This window comes from Anomaloglossus baeobatrachus, chromosome 12 (genome assembly GCF_048569485.1).
Source record: "Anomaloglossus baeobatrachus isolate aAnoBae1 chromosome 12, aAnoBae1.hap1, whole genome shotgun sequence".
Lineage (NCBI taxonomy): Eukaryota > Metazoa > Chordata > Amphibia > Anura > Aromobatidae > Anomaloglossus > Anomaloglossus baeobatrachus.
Window position 1 is genome coordinate 89,544,520 of NC_134364.1, and position 18,442 is coordinate 89,562,961.

At 42.5% G+C, this 18,442-nt stretch overlaps 1 protein-coding gene and 1 long non-coding RNA gene across 4 annotated transcripts in view; one reads left to right on the forward strand and one right to left on the reverse strand.

The window, feature by feature from the left end:
- The window catches only part of LOC142257480 (uncharacterized), a 259,149-nt gene that overhangs the window by 149,686 nt on the left and 91,021 nt on the right, over positions 1-18,442 (forward strand). The gene's annotated exons all lie outside the window — the stretch shown is intronic.
- IGSF9 (immunoglobulin superfamily member 9) overlaps positions 1-18,442 on the reverse strand; it is an 81,539-nt gene that overhangs the window by 14,125 nt on the left and 48,972 nt on the right. The window contains exons 5-16 of one of the 3 annotated variants that reach the window (XM_075329606.1): positions 15,259-15,410; positions 13,825-13,942; positions 13,602-13,743; positions 13,227-13,372; positions 12,963-13,105; positions 12,648-12,788; positions 12,453-12,569; positions 12,002-12,152; positions 7,344-7,455; positions 3,424-3,599; positions 3,030-3,280; positions 647-731 (exon numbers count right to left, since the gene is read on the reverse strand). In XM_075329606.1, coding sequence (XP_075185721.1) covers positions 647-731; positions 3,030-3,280; positions 3,424-3,599; positions 7,344-7,455; positions 12,002-12,152; positions 12,453-12,569; positions 12,648-12,788; positions 12,963-13,105; positions 13,227-13,372; positions 13,602-13,743; positions 13,825-13,942; positions 15,259-15,410 — 1,734 coding nt within the window. Of the gene's footprint in view, positions 1-646; positions 732-3,029; positions 3,281-3,423; positions 3,600-7,331; positions 7,456-12,001; positions 12,153-12,452; positions 12,570-12,647; positions 12,789-12,962; positions 13,106-13,226; positions 13,373-13,601; positions 13,744-13,824; positions 13,943-15,258; positions 15,411-18,442 lie in introns of all 3 variants that reach the window. The other 2 variants (XM_075329607.1, XM_075329605.1) reach the window with 2 other exon arrangements.

An 18,442-nucleotide genomic window follows, 5' to 3' on the forward strand; every position in this document is an offset into this window, starting at 1 on the left:
TAAGAAAGCAGAGCGACAAACTGTTGTGTCAAATATGGAGCTCGATAAACACAATTACTCATAGTGCCACAGCATTTTAATCCAAAGCCATTCTTTCTACATTGATATCTCTGCTAACATTAGAACTTCATCTTTAAAGGATGTTAATTAAATGATGCTCAAACCATATATATGTAGTGTTCCGTAACCCTCGAACCCTCACAACACAGATACATCAGGTACAAAGTAAAAAATAAAAGTTCACAAAAGTTTAAAAAGCAAAAAAGTTTTTTTTTTTCTTTAACAAGCAAAAAAAAAAAAAACCCAACAAAATCTTTATTGAAAGGTTAAAAGAACAACTCGCAATCCTGAACTGTAATGCATGTTCCTTATAGGATTCCTGTAGATAAATGGATCTGGCATCATCGTATTAGAGTGTAGCGCCATCCAGTGGCAAATTCCATTAGGATAGTGTAAAGATTTGGAAGTACCTGCATGGTACAGACTACTAATTCTCGAAAAAGTTACACCATTTATGCCAGGGCAGGAGTCTGTAATATATTTTATTAATTTGTATTTTTTGTTTTTAATTATTATTATTTATATATTTTTAATGTAGTCATTTTCTGTGCAAATATAATAAGACTCGTATGTCTCATCCACTCACCTGCTGTAGAGATATTGACAGAATTACTGGGATCGCTGATGTAATCTCCGGCAAACGCCACTAAACGAAACTCGTACATGGCATCCTGGAAAAGAAGAAAAATTGTATTTTACTTTGGGAGCAAATTTCTCAGTCATGAGCAATTAAAGGGCCAAGAACCAAGAGGCTTATGATGAGTTCAATATAGACATAACTATATCAACAAGTATTTAGACCTGGACCTCTAAAATAAAAGTTCTCATGGACAGGACCCTATTATGGATCCCATAATGTACCGACACATCAATACAACAGAATAAAAAATGGCAAACTGTCTCGAATGCCATACTAAGGAGATATTTCCTTCTACTGCAGTTGCCCTCAACTTGCAGACCATGGTTTCGAACCTGGACCTTGGGCATTAGTTGCCAGGACCCTGCAGACTCGCTATCACATGTATTGACATAGGGCTTTCTATCATCCAAATGATATAGCAGAAGTGTGGACAGAATCAGGATGTTTTTTGTAACAGTATCTGGGTATGGACACTGGAACAGAAGGACACATTTTCATTTTTTAGTCCTCTCTTGGATTGACACTCTTCTTTTGAACGTTTGGTTCTGAATTAAGTAGAAGGAATCTGATCTGAGGTCTGAATTAAGTAGAGGGGATCTGGTCTGAGGTCTGGATTAAGTTGTGGGTCTGGTCCTAGATCTGAATTAAGTAGAGGGAGTCTGGTCTGAGGTCTGAATTAAGTATGGGGGGGGGTCTGGTTTTAGGTCTGAATTAATTAAGGGGAGTCTGGTCTGAGGTCTGGATTAAGTAAAGGTGTCGTTTCCTAGGTCTGAATTAAGTAGAGGGAGTTTGGTCTGAGCTGTGGATTAAGTACAGTGAGTCTGGTCTGAGGTCTGGATTAAGTAGAGGGAATCTGGTCTGAGGTCTGAATTAAGTAGGGGGGGGTCTGGTCCTAGGTCTGAATTAAATAAAGGCAGTCTGGTCTGGATTAAGTAGGGGGACTGGTCCTAGGCCTGAATTAAGTAGAGGCGATCTGGTCTGAGGTCTGGATTAAATAGGGGGGCCTTTTCCTAAATCTGAATTAATTAGAGGGAGTCTGGTCTGAAGACTGAATTAAATAGAGGGGGTTTGGTACTAGGTCTAAATTAAGTAGAGAAGGTGTGATCTGAGACCCAGATTAAGTAGAGGTAGTCTGGTCTGAGGTCTGGATTAAGTAAAGGCAGTCTGGTCTGAGGTCTGGATTAAGTAGAGGGAGTCTGGACTGAGGTCTGGATTAAGTAGAATGAGTCTGGTCTGAGGTCTGGATTAAGTAGAGGAAGTCTGGTCTAAGGTATGGATTAAGTAGAGGGGGTCTGGCACAAGGTTTTAATTAAGTAGTGAGAGTTTGGTCTAAGGTCTGGATTAAGTAGAGGGAGTCTGGTCTGAGGTCTGGATAAACTAGAGGGAGTCTGGTCTGTGGTCTGGATTAAATAGAGGGGTCTGGTACAAGGTCTTATTTAAGTAGAGGGAGTCTAGTCTGAGGTCTTGATTAAGTAGAAGGAGTCTGGTCTGAGGTCTGAATGAAGTAGAGGGAGTCTGTTCTGAGGTCTGGATGAAGTAGAGGGGGTCTGCTCTGAGGTCTGAATGAAGTAGAGGGGGGCTGGTCCTAGGTCTGAATTAAGTAAAAGGAGTTTGGTCTGAAATGAATTAGTATTCCTGTTGGAAGAAGTTATCACCTATCCGCAGGATTTCACCAGAACACTTTTACCTCATTACAATGGAGCCACAGTACAACCAGTGCTCTAGTAATTTTTTATACGCGCTTTACTCTGAATGGATCGGTGTTAGTGTACTTCTAATAAGGATAAATATGCCGTCATAGCTATTATTGTGGGTCTCAGCTGTTGGCCCCCACCAATATGGAAGTTTTCAGCTTTACTGTGGATAGGCGATAACTTTTTCCTACTGAAATACACCTTTAAATTGAAAAGGTATGGTCTGAAATCTAAATTATGTAAAGAGGTACAGTCTGGGGTTTGATTTTGAGGGGTTGTGAGGTTTTAATTTAGGAGGCCTGGTGTCCGATTTAAAGGGGGTCTGAATTAAGCTGGTCTGGAGACAAAGGGATCATTGTTTCTTTTTTGGATGAGGATGCGTGCCCTAAAGCTCAGACTCCACTCAATCAAAATTATATGTTATGCCCTATAAACACACATTTCATAGGAGATAACAGATTGGTTTATAGGGGAACTAAATATTATTCCACTGACATCAGCAGGTGTAAGACTACCACAAGTATGTCCGTGCTCATTATTGATCACATTGGTATAATTGTCCATGTGTCTATGGTCCACTTATAATGACATAAGCACTTCCCTTGAAAATTCGTGCCTCTCCATCCATTTCTCACCTTGACCAGTCCGGGAACAAGCAGCTGAGTCTGTGTTGTAGGTATGGCATCATCAAGAAGCTCCCAGTCTCCTTCATCTCGCCGACACTCCAGGCCATATCCACGTAGAGGATACAAGGATCGCAGAGGAGGCACCCAAGTCAGCAGAACTCCGCGGGACGTCTCGTTGGCAGCCAGGAAGCGAGGAGGCGTGAGGGTATCTCTAGAGTCTGTGGTGGGTACAGGAGGAGGCAATGTGGTGGGTGGGACACCTGAGAGGCCAAAATAGTAGTGAGTATTGAAGACAAAGAAAGAGACTAAGGGCTGTGAGACGGAAAGAAGGGAGACCACTGGCAACAAGGAAAGAGGACGGTAGATGGAGAATAGCAGCATCTATTCTCTACTGTATACTCACTGAGAGGAGAGGCAGTCACTATCTCACTGAACGGACCGCTGCCCAGCTTATTCTGAGACAGAACACTGAACTGGTAGGGACAGTCTGCCTGCAGGTTCTCCACCACCAAGGAACTGGCTCCAACCGGCGCCGAGAGGGAGATCCATTCATGGTGGCCGTGTGACACCCGCTTTACCCTGACAGCAGCACAAGAGATATCCAACAATGATTACAGAGAGCTTGATACAAGAAGCAGGATACCACTGCTGCCAAACAGATTGGACATGACTGATGCCTGTTCTTAATTGGATTGTGTTACGTTGAACGGGGTGTTTGATCTGCAGGCAGCAGGAGGAACAGAGAACATTGCTATATAGTTATTGGAGAAAGATTCAGTAGAAATTGTATTTTATTGATAAAAATAGGCTTAGGAGTCCAGTGGGCAGTCCTGCACAGTAACTGACAAACATCTGTGTATAAGTCTTCATATTGAAATACTTGTCAGTCACATATAGGACCACCTACTGGACCCCTGAACTTTTTCCCCACAATTCTATACATTAATCTGATCTGCTCCTGCTGAGCTTCACCAGCAGAAGTCATTCGGTGACATCGTCCTTCTCACACATTAATGCCAAATGTTTTAATGACATTCAGGTGGGGTTGCCCTTAAGCAGGATCTATCATCAGACATGATCATATATTAAAGGAGTTTCTTTAAGATGATAAAATTGCAGTGCATGGAAAGAGGTAATTAAAAGAAGACCTTAGATGCTTTTTTTGTTTGTAATTTTACGGCAAGTTAGTGTAAACCTAAGATTTTGGACACGGTTCCCAAATTTTGGATTAACAAGGAAATCCCTTTAATATATTTTTTTTGTTTGCTTTTTTTTAATTGGGGACTAGTTTTCACAACAGAAGCTCAAAATCCAGTAATAATTAATTTATAGCCAATGGGGCATATAAAGAAATTTAAGCACTGAAAGTATAGCAAACAATGTTCTATAGAAAAGCAATCAAATTTGTTTTCTTTTTAATGAAAATGGAACAATTTAGTACAAACTGAAATACATTTTTAAATATTGTTGTTTTTTTTTTTTATTACAAACGTTTAATGTTAAAGCCCACTCCCCATTTTTTGCCAATAATTTGATCTTTGTTGTGTAAATAGTCCCTTATCTACATTCACTAAACAGACTACTTGGTTAGCTTAGTACTGAGTTAGAGAGATGAATCTGCTGTACAGAAAAATGTTTACCAAAAAATTATAGATTTGTGTTTTGTTACATTTATAAAGTACCTGTAAAAGTAATCTACTGTCGCACGCAGTAAAAACTCAAAACTCGCCAATTGTCAGGGCGGCATCAGATGCTGTTCACACTACAGATTGTGACACTCCACCCTTTGTTTTTTCTGGAGTTTCTGAGCTACGCAGGCAGGCCCAGGCGTCAACCAGCTGTGTGCTCATTCATGGTCAGGCTAGCAAGAGTTAACCTCTGCTAGTCTGTTGGTTACCTCTGGGATCACATTTTGTTGGAAACCTATCACAATTACTCCCCACCTTATTAAGATGTTGGAAACTGTCTTCTCATACCGACTATAGGTTACTGATGTGTTGGTCTGTGTGCTGGTGTTTCCCAGTCCTGCTGATGATTATGTTGCTTGGAGTTGTGGAATTCTTTTGTTGTCATGTTGTTTCCTCCCTGATCTTATTTTCCTCCTTATCTTTTATTGTCGTATACCTCTGTGTGAGCGTGCTGTGAAATAGAGTTTTGATTTCCCATTTGTCTATCTCTGTAGATTTAATCACACTCTTGTCTCGGCCCTCCCTTGGGGTAGGAGCTATGAGATCAGGGCTGGTCAGGAGCAGGGCCAAGAAGGCGTCTCAGACATCCTTACATACAGAGGTAACGGTGAGCACAGGGTTAGCCAGGGCCCCCTACCCTGAGGGCCAGTATATGAGCCCCTGTACCCAGCTATCTCCAATACCACCATGACACCTATAATCCTCTATAATTTACAAACTGATTTACGATCTATATACTACATGTATCATTGACATTCGTCATTATAGTTCTCACAAAAATTTGTCACCTATACACATGTGAAAAAAATTGACTAGCTATACAATCTAGAGCTCATAGATGTCAACATTCCCAATTTCCCTAAAATAATCCTGGTAAATCTGGTTTTGTTCTTGGCTAAATCTCCACTCAAATATGGGCAGGTTTGTCTTGGTTTTAATGTTCCTAGGATAGGACGTAAATGTTTCTAAGAAACCTCAATGGCAGGTTTAAAGAGGACCTGTCACTTGCTAAAATAAATTAAACACCTGGTAAAAATTCCCTGAACTGCTGTGACTCTTCTGCTTTTTTTTAATTTTACGATGCATCGCTCCATTGCAAAGATATTCACATTTGTCGCTTTTGAAGAGCCCTAAGTGACATCTCTTCCTCCAGATGAACTGGGTGTTTCTTCAGTCTTCTCTGGCGACATACACTTTAACTTCTCCCTTTCCATCTCTGCGCATCTGAGACTGCTAGATCAGCTGCCGAGCTGTGATTGGCAGCGAATGAGAGGGAATGTTAAAAGCCTAAGTGCAATGTTAAAAGCCTAAAGGGTACTTTACACGCTGCGATATCGGTACCGGTATTGCTAGCGAGCGTACCCGCCCCCGTCGGTTGTGCGTCACGGGCAAATCAGTGCCCGTGGCGCACAACATCGCTAACACCCGTCACACGCACTTACCTTCCCTGTGACGTCGCTCTGGCCGGCGATCCGCCTCCTTTCTAAGGGGGGTAGTTCGTGTGGTGTCACAGCGACGTCACACGGCAGCCGTCCAATAGCAGAGGAGGGGAGGAGATGAGCGGCCGGAACATGCCGCCCACCTCCTTCCTTCCACATTGTCGGTGGACGCAGGTAAGGAGATGTTTGTCGTTCCTGCGGTGTCACACACAACGATGTGTGCTGCCGCAGGAACGACGAACAACATCGTACCTGCAGCAGCAACGATATTTGGAAAAGGAGCGACGTGTCAACGAGCAACAATTTTTCACGTTTTTGCGCTCATTGATCGTCGCTCCTTGGTGTCACACGCTGCGATGTCGCTAACGGTGTCAGATGTGTGTCACTACTGACGTGACCCCGACGATATATCGTTAGCGATGTCGCAGCGTGTAAAGCACCCTTTAGTGCACTACAAACAAAGATGTCACATAACACGCTCCAAAAAGCAACAAATGTGAATATCTCTGCAGTGGAGCAACACATTGCAAAACAGAAAAGAATGACAGAATCAGGGGAGCTCACGCATTTTTATAAGGTAGTTAACTCAATTTTTTTCAGCAAGTGACAGATCCTCTTTAATAAGAGTCATCTTGTAACTTGCAGGCTAAATTATCTAATAGGCTTCGGTAAAGGAACAGAATGGAGGAACCCCTCTGACATTTACTAGAATGTTGCACATAAAAAGGGGTTGTTTTGTTCTAACACTCCCAACGTATACATACTCTATAAAATGACGCTCATATGCAACGGAAAAATAAGCAGCCATATTGTAAGCCCAGTCATTGTACATTAAATAATTGCTGTCTCATGACACATTTGAGCCATGCGTCACCAGTGATGTACCCAGCTTCCAGTGAATCCAGAGGATAACCAACAGGTCCCATTATATCTTAAAAATGCAAAAATAACTATAGCAATTTTTTCTTTGTGATTTTTTTTTTAACAGCAAAAAATGTAAAAAAATATATTGTCCCATAGTTTTTTTTATGTGGTGGGAAAGTAAATATAAGTGGTAACGTGGAGTGGACCGGTCATGATACATTTGATTTTTGTCGCAGGACAGTGGAAGTGGCCCCTATGCCAGGCAGCCGTGTATAAACAAAGATACATCTCTGTCCTATGTTAGTAGGAAAAAGACTCACAGCGGAGCATACCAAACGCTGAACCGCTGGAAATACCCTCCATCGAAACCTGCCAACCAGCTGATGTTCACCGCAGATACCAGTGCCTGGGCCGTAACATTGCTCACCACATGAGGGCTGGTGCCTGAAGGTGAAAAGAAAGGAAAGAAATGATTAGTTATCTTATAATTTTAACTATCTTATGTACCGTAATTAGAGGGCAAAACACTTAGCAAAGAGGAACTTAAAAAGCTAATTTATTTTTTAAATTTTTATATTATGGCTTCACACCACATGAAAGCATTGTGTCGCCATTTTCTGATACCTGGAAGACTTTTTATTTTTACTTTTTATTTTTACATACATGGAGCTGTGTGATGGCTTGTTTTTTATGTAAAAACTGACCTTGATGGTACAATATTATAAAAAGATCTGGATAAGATGTCAGAATGGGCTGATACTTGGCAAATGAGATTTAATGTTGATAAATGTAAAGCAATGCACCTAGGACGGAGTAATCCTATAGCTGCGTATACATTAAATGGAAGTAAACTCAGGACTATAGACCACGAGAAGGACTTGGGGATTCTTATTACAAATAAGCTGAGCAGCAGCAGCACTCAATGTCAGGCAGCAGCTGCTAAAGCAAACAAGATTTTAGGGTGTATAGAAAGAGAGATGAGATCCCGTGATCCCAACGTATTGTTACCCCTCTATAAAGCACTTGTAAGGCCACATCTGGAATATGGGATCCAGTTTTGGGCTCTACTTTTTAAAAAGGACATTCAGAAGTTACAGTCACTTCAAAGGCGGTAACTAGACTACTACAAGGAATGAAGGCCGTCTGTATGATGAGAGGTTGAAAAAGATAGAGATGTTTAGCTTAGAAAAAAGACGTCTCAGAGGAGATCTCATTTATATGTATAAATACATGTGTGGTCAATATAAAGGACTGGCACATGACATATTCCTTCCAAAGACAATATTAAGGACCAGGGTGCATACACTACGAGTGGGAGAAAAGCGATTCTGGCAGCTAAATAGGAAAGGGTTCTTTACAGTTAGAGCAGTCAGACTGTGGAATGCCCTACCACAAGAGGTAGTAATGGCACCTACTTTTAAAAAAGGCTGGATGATTTCCTCAGTACACACAACATTGTCGGTTATAAATTACTTAGTGACAAAATGTAGAATTGGTGGACAAAGGTTGAACTAGATGGACCTAGGTCTTTATTCAACCTATGTAACGTGATGTTTTTATTGATACCATAGGAAGATGCATTGTTTTGATCACTTTTTTTTCTTGTGTATATTTTTTTTTTTATCAAAGTGCAGCTACCAAAAACAGCAGTCATGGAGAGGAGTATCTTCTGCCATATGCATCAAAAGAGTAACATTTGCAGTTTCACATCACTGATCCATCAGCAGAAGGCATCAAACATTGCTTTGCACTGTCTAGTTATTACAATCTAAGTTGTGTAGACGTGCAGTAGAGTAGAGCTCTGCTAGAAACCAGCTAACAATGATATAGAAAGAAACAGCCAGCTAAACTGATGTTGATGGCAGAAGATAAAGTTGATTAGTTAGGAAACCTTACAGGAGTATAATATATGCTCTGTGAGAGGTGGAGGCAGAGTGGAGCTATGATGGCAGGAAGTTGCTGAGAGACTGCACTGCGCATGACAAGCCAGGAACACTGGAACTACCGCAGATGGTTTCAATACCAACTAGAGAGTAACTAGAGCCTGAAGGGGAGCCCCCCAGCCTAACAATATCAGTCAGCAGCCGCCCAGAATGGCCGCATCCATTAGATGCGACTGTTCTGGGACTGTACCCGGCTCTTCCCGATTTGCCCTGGTGCGTTGGGCCCCAAAAAGCCCTCCATGTCCGGCGTAATCCAGGATGGTCCAGCATGACTTCTAGCTCTGCTGCATGAAGGTGACGGGAGCAGCAGCAGACACCGCCGCTCCTGTCAGCTCCACGCGGCAACTGAGGTGAGTAGCACAATCAGCTGTATCCAGCGGTGGCCGTGGGTAACCTTAGTGACAGCTCAGCTGATCTAGCGGCTGTCTTCAGTTGCCGTGTGGAGCTGACAGGAGCGGCGGTGTCTGCTGCTGCTCCGGTCACCTTCATGCAGCAGAGCTGGAAGCGACGCTGGACCATCCTGGATTACGCCGGACATGGAGGGCTTTTTGGGGCTGATTAAATTGGTGAACCAGGGAATGTGTTTGTGTTTTTTATTTCTAATCAAGGATTTGTTCGGGTGTGTGTGTTTATTTACTGAAACTTACAGATTAATCATGGAAGGTATCTCGGGGAGACGCCTGACATGATTAATCTAGGATTTAGTGGCAGCTATGGGCTGCCATTAACTCCTTATTACCCCGATTTGCCAACGCACCAGGGCAAATCGGGAAGAGCCGGGTACAGTCCCAGAACAGTCGCATCTAATGGATGCGGCCATTCTGGGCGGCTGCTGACTGATATTGTTAGGCTGGGGGGCTCCCCATAACGTGGAGCTCCCCATCCTGAGAATACCAGCCTTCAGCCGTATGGCTTTATCTGGCTGGTATTAAAATTGGGGGGGACCGCACGCCGTTTTTTTTTAATTATTTATTTTACTGCACAGTATAGACACACCCACCGGCTGCTGTGATTGGGTGCAGTGACACAGCTGTCACTCAGCGTGGGGGGCGTGTCTGACTGCAACCAATCACAGGCGCCTGTGGGCGGTGAAAGCAGGGAATACGAGATTGATTAATGAGCGGCCAGCTTTTTCAAAATAGTTAAAGCCGCCGGAGTTTTAATAACAGCTGAGCAGCGCCGCATCGGGGATCGATGAGTATGAGAGAGGGCTGCTCACTTCAGTCACTCAGTGGATTAGCGGTCACCGGTGAATCCTGCACAGGTGACCGCTAATCAGGACGCAACACAGTCAGAGCTGCGGCATGACAATGAAGTCGGGTGAAGTTCACCCGAGTTCATTCTCATCGCGCAACTCTGTCTGCTGTCAGCCGACATCTATAAACGACATTGTGCATCACAAACATGAACATTCCACGTACACTACGCGTTCATGCCACACGCACACACGATCATTCCACACGCACACACGGACAGCATACGCCATCAACACGGATGTCATACGTACCGGAGAAACGCCCCTAAAAAACGGAACACGGACCCAAAAAACGGACAGTAAGACACGTACGTTTTTTTTGCGGAAGTGTGTTTTAGGCCTAAAAGATTTTTTTTTTCTGCTTATGTATGGAAAGTGAAAATCATGAAAATGTTAAAAAGGGTTAGAAGCTAGCACGGTGGCTCAGTGGTTAGCACTGTTGCTTTGCAGTGCTGGGGTCCTGGGTTCAAATCCCACCTAGTACATCTACAAGGAGTTTATATGCTCTCTCTGTGTCTGTGAGGGTTTTCTATGGGTTGTCCGGTTTTCTCCCACACTCCAAAGACCTACAGGTAAGGAATTTAGATTGTGAGCCCTAGTCTATTAGATTGTGAGTCCTAGTCGGTGATGATGATGCCTGTATAACACTATGAAATTAATGGCATTATACACTAGTCACAAAAAATTAGGGATATTTGGCTTTTGGGTGAAATTTCAGGATAATCCTAAAATGCCCTTCTCTAATCTGAATGCACATGTTCAATGTTTCAGTACATTTTGCACAACTTACTCTTCTCTAACAAGAAACTTGGTGGCAAAATTCACAACAGGAGTTTGATCCGTGAATTGCCCAATACATTTTGACGTTCAATTAGAATTTGAATTTAAACAGTCTTCCTCATCGTGCTGTTACCATTTTGTTATCATAAGACCAAGATGTCACCTAACAATTGATCAGCAGCACTACGCCATTGCAAGGATTCAAGCAGGAAGGTCAAGACGGAAGTGGCCATTGACCTTAGAGCGTCACAGTGTGTCTTCAGGAGGTTGTATAGAGACACAGAGATACTGGAAGATTCACAGAGAGGCATAGAAGTTAGTGTCCTTAGGCCACATCCCACACTGATGACCACTTCATTGTGAATAATGTCCTTCGAAACGGGATGATAAATTCCACATAACTACATGCACATTTAAGGGAGGCAAGAGGCACCCAAGTGTCACGTCAGACCATTCAAAATCGTTTACATCAGCGTGGTCTACGTCCTTCACGGCCTGCAGGGGTACCTGACCACCGCTCCACACAGAGGCCCTTCAAGAAGAGTGGGATGCCTTGCCTCAGCAGACAATAACTTATGAACAGCAGGAGGCTGTACTTTCATGATAAAATAGCACTGTAGCACTGTATCACTGTGAACTTTCTATGTTTTCCATAAATTTCACCAGAAAACCAAATATCCCTAACTTTTTGTGAGTAGTGTATGAAGAGCACAGCAGCCAATGACAAACTCAATTCAGCTGCTATGCTCTGCATAAGTAGTGCTTGTATGTACGTATATATGTGTAGATCTATGTTTTATATTTTTACAATTAGCTGAACTATGTAGTATTTGTAACATTTACATTGCGGCTTTTTAAATATACTATGGGCATATTTTTCCTCTTCTTTCAGGTAGAGAAAAAAAATTATTTTGCACACTAATTTCTCAAATGAACTTGCTCACTTTACAAATATGTCCATCATTTCATCAATCTAAAACATATCTGCCCATCGGTTGCACAGATAACTTACCCAAAACGAAGATGGTGGTGCGCGTACTGATACTTGCCACATCGTTGGCTGCGGTGCACTCCCAATCGCCATGTTCCTCCTTAGTAAGTGGCCGAAATACTAAGCTACCATTGATGTCCATTTGAGCAATGCTTTTTCCCGGTAACCCCAGCTGCAGGACAGAATGCCTATCTTTAGTCCAAAATACAATGGATAAGCTAAAACACCATCTCCACCAGAAATCAAAACATGGTGGTGGAAAGTTCATGCTCTAAGAAGGATACTTCATAACAAGCCATGGAAGAGTTTTAAAGACAGAGGGCAAAAGACAAGGAAAATCTGGTGGATAACCTACTGCAGGTTACAGGAGTACTGCCACTTTAGAAGCATGCGACAAAGCTACAGAGATCGTAAGCTAGGAGAATAATCGGAGCAAATGCTTAAACAAATGAATTGTGCCTTCTAGTCTCACCTTAATCCAGTTGATCATGGGGAGAGGGTCCCCAGATGCCGAGCAAGGAACAATCAGCTCTCTCCCAACATCCTGGAAATATTCCTCATTTGGGAGATCGATGAATGATGGAGGGTCCTAATAACAAGTTAATCCATGAGACAAAGAGACGGATCCAAGTATTGACAATGTACACAGCTTGGTGGTATACTGTACCTTTAGAATGACCATGGTGGGCAATGACATGCCGGTTGTGCCATAGCTGTTATATGGAGTACATGTGTATGTCCCGGGAGCATCGTCATTACCCATTGCCACCACGATAGAACCATCCTCTTGTAAATACCATCCTGGAAACTAAGAAAGAGAGCCTGCATATTATGTCTGAGAGGTTGTCAGCCCCACATCCATATTATGTGTGGGAGGTTGTCAGCCCCACATCGATAATACGTGTGAGAGGTTGTCAGCCCCGCCTTCACATCAAATGTAAAAAGTTGTCGGTCCCACCACAACACCTCACATGGTTTATACCTTGTCAAGATCTAGAGGAATCCCATCCTTGGTCCAGTTGACAAATAACAATGGTGGGTTGGCTCTGGTGGGACACCGGATAACACCTGTCATTCCGATGGGCAGAAAGGTTTCTGGCGGCATTTCAGTCACATAGGCAGGATCTAAAAAGAAAATGGTGATGTAACAAACCAAGCGTAACCAATGCAGGTTGTGCAGCTCAGCAGGACGTGACATGCACAGATAACGATGTCCACGCCATGGTATCAGGGCATCAGTACGTACGCAGCACAGTGAGATAGGCGGAGGCAGATGGTGACTTCCACATCCCGTTGCTGGGAATACAAGTGTATTTCCCAGTGTCCTCTGGGGTGACCTGATGCAACAGAAAACTCCCGTCCACCAAGATGCGAACCCGTGACTGGAGGTGGCTGAAAATAACAAAAATAGGATTTACGAGTGGGTCCACACTTTGTAAGGGGCAACCAGAACCTGCGCATGAGTTGAAGAGTAATACACAGACTGAATCACACAGTCCATCAGCCAGTATCACACATGATGGGATTAGATACAAAATACAGTTTCATACATGATGGTATTAGGTACAGCAGAAAGTATCATTCTTCATGGGCTTAAATAGAGCAGTAGCACATAAATCACCTGAGCAGATAGACGTTACTATTTCCGTGGAACCAGCTGTAGGTGAGGTTAGCGGGGTAGGCCTCAGCCTGACAGGTCAGAAAGGCGTCTTGTGAAACATTCACGGTGATGTTTTCTGGAGGGACGACAATGATGGGCGGACCTACACACAAAGTACAGGAATGATTACAACGCACTTACCAGGGTCTTCTCACTCTCCACATTACGTGTTATCACTTCATACCTTGGACCAGGACACGGCTTGTGTGGGTCACCTCTCCCTCTTCACTAGCAGCATAACATGTGTAGGCACCGGCATGGGAGCGCTGCACCCCAACTATTCGTAAAGATCCATTATTAACCTACGTGCATCAAGAGGGAGACAAAATGGAAAAATAAAAGAAACATCATACATCAGTCAAAATTCAACAAGTGCACAAAACAATAATTTTTAGTCTTAAAACAAACAATGACGTTCCCCTTTAATTAAAGTGTCTGGTGAATGCTCTAAATGCTGACTATGCACTATAATATACCAGCAGTGGACACTAGAGGGTGCCAGTGACCCACAGACAGCTGCATCCGCCATCCTCAGTATAATGAGCCACAGTCGCCTATTGTTACAATGCCAGAAGACAATGCGAGCTCTGAGTAAACAGGGCGATACTGGGACCACACAGCTGACTTCCAAAAACAACAGCACATTAGTGTTTACTGTCTACAGCGTGAATCCATCCCACCGCAGTATAGGCGTGAAAGGGTGCGCTGTGTACATACGGCTACACACCTGCTGTACCAGTTACTGGAAGCTACCGTGAACACAATGTCTTCCCAGAGACTTCCAATAGTATTAACAGGAGGATACAGGGTAAAAAAAAATTGAAAAAAAGTCAATAAAAACCATTACACAGAATATGGGTTTAGACTAAATGCCAAATCAAAGACAAAATTATCTTATTTTCATTTGGGCAAGTATATTAAATAGCAAAAAGCACACTGATAAAATTCATGTGTAGATCTACGGTATATAAGTAGGGGGGTGCACTGACAACTGCTCCCTCCCATGCTCAGCACCTTTATTAATAGCAGTAAAGCATGTCATCATGAAAACCACATAAAGATCTAATAAAGCCGGGGCAGAGCTTTGATATTTGCTCCCTCCCATGCTTAGCACCTTTATCAATAGCAGTAAAGTATATGTTACTCATAAAACCACATGAAGATCTAATAAAGCAGGGGTGGAGCTTTAACAGTTGCTCCCTCCCACGCTTAGCACCTTTATTAATAGCAGTAAAGCATGTGATCATGAAAATCACATAAAGATCTAATAAAGCAGGGGCAGAGCTCTGACAACTGCTCCCTCCCATGCTCAGCACCTTTATTAATAGCAGTAAAGCATGTGATCATGAAAATCACATAAAGATCTAATAAAGCAGGGGCCGAGCTCTGGCAATTACTCTCTCCCACTCTCAGTAACTTCATGAATACCAGTAAAGCATGTGATACTCATAAAACCATATGAAAATCTAATAAAGCAGGGATGGAGCTTTAACAGTTGCTCCCTCCCACGCTTAGCACCTTTATTAATAGCAGTAAAGCAAGTGCTACTCATAAAACCAAATAATCTGGGCTGATGCTCTGATAACGGCTCTCTCCCTTTGTGAATCTCCTGACTTGCCTTGATCTTGTCTCCACTTGGTATCTTGGCATTATTCTGCTTCCAGGAGACGACCGGCTGTGGGTTCCCGTTGGCGACACACGTGAGAGTCAAGGTGTCCCCAATACGAACCTCTACGTATATAGGTGGAGTCTCAATGAAAGAGGGCGGAGCTGTAAAAGAGAAAGATTGAGGATGTCAAAATTTTGCATTACAGAGGGGAATTTGTTTTCCTGTGAAGAGAATAGGTTGAGATGGATCTATGCTTTATACCCACTCTATATTAAAAGTTATGGTTTTACACGCTACATAAAATTATGTAAAAACATATCTACCTACTTATGTAGTGATAAATCCCTGTTTGAGACCCCTGCATGGTGGACATATTGGTTGTTACCCAGTTTTCTTACATACCATCATATCATTGAAAAAGAAAGCATTCTAGTGACAGCTATTGAATGATGTAAAAAAAGTGTTTACTATTTTCCCAGGTAGCATTGCTTGACCTATAAATCTCTCTACACCAGCTCAATGGTATCCACAAGGAAAAACAGTACCTCCGCAACAGACGCACCACTGGTGTAACGCCAAACTTTTAGTGTTAATGGAATGAAGATGAGTGGGGTCTGACTACCATACTCTTCATTGACCTCGCTCCATTGGTCTCAAAGGCTATCATAGTCCAGAGCCTGACGGCAATGAATGCTGGGCTGGAAAAGCGTCTTCTTCATTGATGAGTCCCACTTTTGTCGTGGATGCAACGGTAGCCAAAGATTGGTCTAGAGACAACATGCACAATGCCCTCAAGGAGCCATAATCCTGGTCCTACTCCTAAGATTATGATGTGGGGTGGAAATTGGAATAATGTACAAAATCCCTCTAGTCTCCAATCCATTTACTCTTTAACAGCTCAACGTTATATTGCTTTCATCATGGAACCAGTGGTACGGCCATTTCTTTAGAGGGTCCCAGGAGATATTTTTCTATGCAACCATGTCCTTCCCCACTGTTCTGCGACTGTCCACATGTGCTCCTGTTCCTTCCTCCTCCCGGGCCTGTGCACGCCGCACAGGTTCCACGGGTAATGCGGTTAGGACATACGCACACTCACACCCACCTCCCCGGAAATGCCTCTCAGCCTATGGCCTGCAGCATCACCAGACTTGTCTCCCATTAAGCACATGGACCTTATTGGTCGACGATTGCAAAGGTAGCTGCCAGCAGCAGATTTTGACGATTTACCTAGGTGCATTCAGCGCAGCAGAACCTTCCTCAGACAACCATCAATAATCTCTGTAATAGCCACCAAGGCTGCAAGTGCTGGGATTCTATACTGAATAAATCGAGATATTTTGAACATTTTCTTTATATTTTTTTTCATCATTTGCAGATCATTAACATGTCTCAATCATGTGATTTACAGAATTCCACAACTTTATTTCTTGGTGTTGTACTTAGTTATTGTTATGTACCTGTCTCGGCTTCTGGCCCGCCCCTGCTCTTTTACCTTATGGCCGCTGCCCTTTGCTGTGCTACATGTCATCTTTACAAGTTGCCCAGCGTGCCTCCTCAATGACATCATCATGCAAGGCCCTTTAAGGACCATTTACACACACCTGAATATCTGAGCATTGAGATTGTAATGTGTGCAGTTGCTGTTGGTTTGGAGATTGCCACCGTCCAGTTTTTTTCTTTGGTCATCATCTTCACAGACTCCGTTGACTTCTCTTATGGGCAGGCATCTGCTGCTGGTTAACCCAGTATTTTTGCTGTAAGCGTCACAACCTGTTTAATTAGAGACTGTTCTCATTATGCTGTGTGCTGCTTCAGACCTCCAGTTTTCCTCTTCATCTGCCCTCCTGGTTCTGTGGCTTCCGGTGTGTCCTGCCTCAATTGTTTGCCTGTTCTCCAGCATAGCTTGATGTCCGGGTCCTTACTGTCATACGTTCCTTTCAGCCTGCTGTGCCAATACCCTGGGTCAATGTGTACATCCAGACTTGCACTTTCGTGAATCCACCTCACCAGGTGAGCGCTAACAATTATAAGTTTTATACATCTTCTGTATATGGAGTATGGTGGTATAACCTGGGCATCTCCTGTATATAATTATATATGTACAGCCGGTATAACCTGGGCATCTCCTGTATATCATTATATATGTACATCTGGTATAACCTGGGCATCTCCTGTATATAATTATATATATGTACAGCTGGTATAACCTGGGAATCTCCTGTATATAATTATATATGTACAGCTGGTATAACCTGGGCATCTCCTGTATATAATTATATATGTACAGCTGGTATAACCTGGGCATCTCCTGTATATAATTATATATATGTACAGCTGGTATAACCTGGGCATCTCCTGTATATAATTATATATATGTACAGCTGGTATAACCTGGGCATCTCCTGTATATAATTATATATATGTACAGCTGGTATAACCTGGGCATCTCCTGTATATAATTATATATATATATGTACAGCTGGTATAACCTGGGCATCTCCTGTATATAATTATATATATGTACAGCTGGTATAACCTGGGAATCTCCTGTATATAATTATATATGTACAGCTGGTATAACCTGGACATCTCCTGTATATAATTATATATGTACAGCTGGTATAACCTGGGCATCTCCTATATATAATTATATATGTACAGCTGGTATAACCTGGGCATCTCCTGTATATAATTATATATATGTACAGCTGGTATAACCTGGGAATCTCCTATATATAATTATATATGTACAGCTGGTATAACCTGGGCATCTCCTGTATATAATTATATATATGTACAGCTGGTGTAACCTGGGAATCTCCTGTATATAATTATATATGTACAGCTGGTATAACCTGGGCATCTCCTGTATATAATTATATATGTACAGCTGGTATAACCTGGGCATCTCCTGTATATAATTATATATATGTACAGCTGGTATAACCTGGGCATCTCCTGTATATAATTATATATATGTACAGCTGGTATAACCTGGGAATCTCCTGTATATAATTATATATGTACAGCTGGTATAACCTGGGCATCTCCTGTATATAATTATATATATGTACAGCTGGTATAACCTGGGCATCTCCTGTATATAATTATATATGTACAGCTGGTATAACCCGGGCATCTCCTGTATATAATTATATATATACAGCTGGTATAACCTCGGCATCTCCTG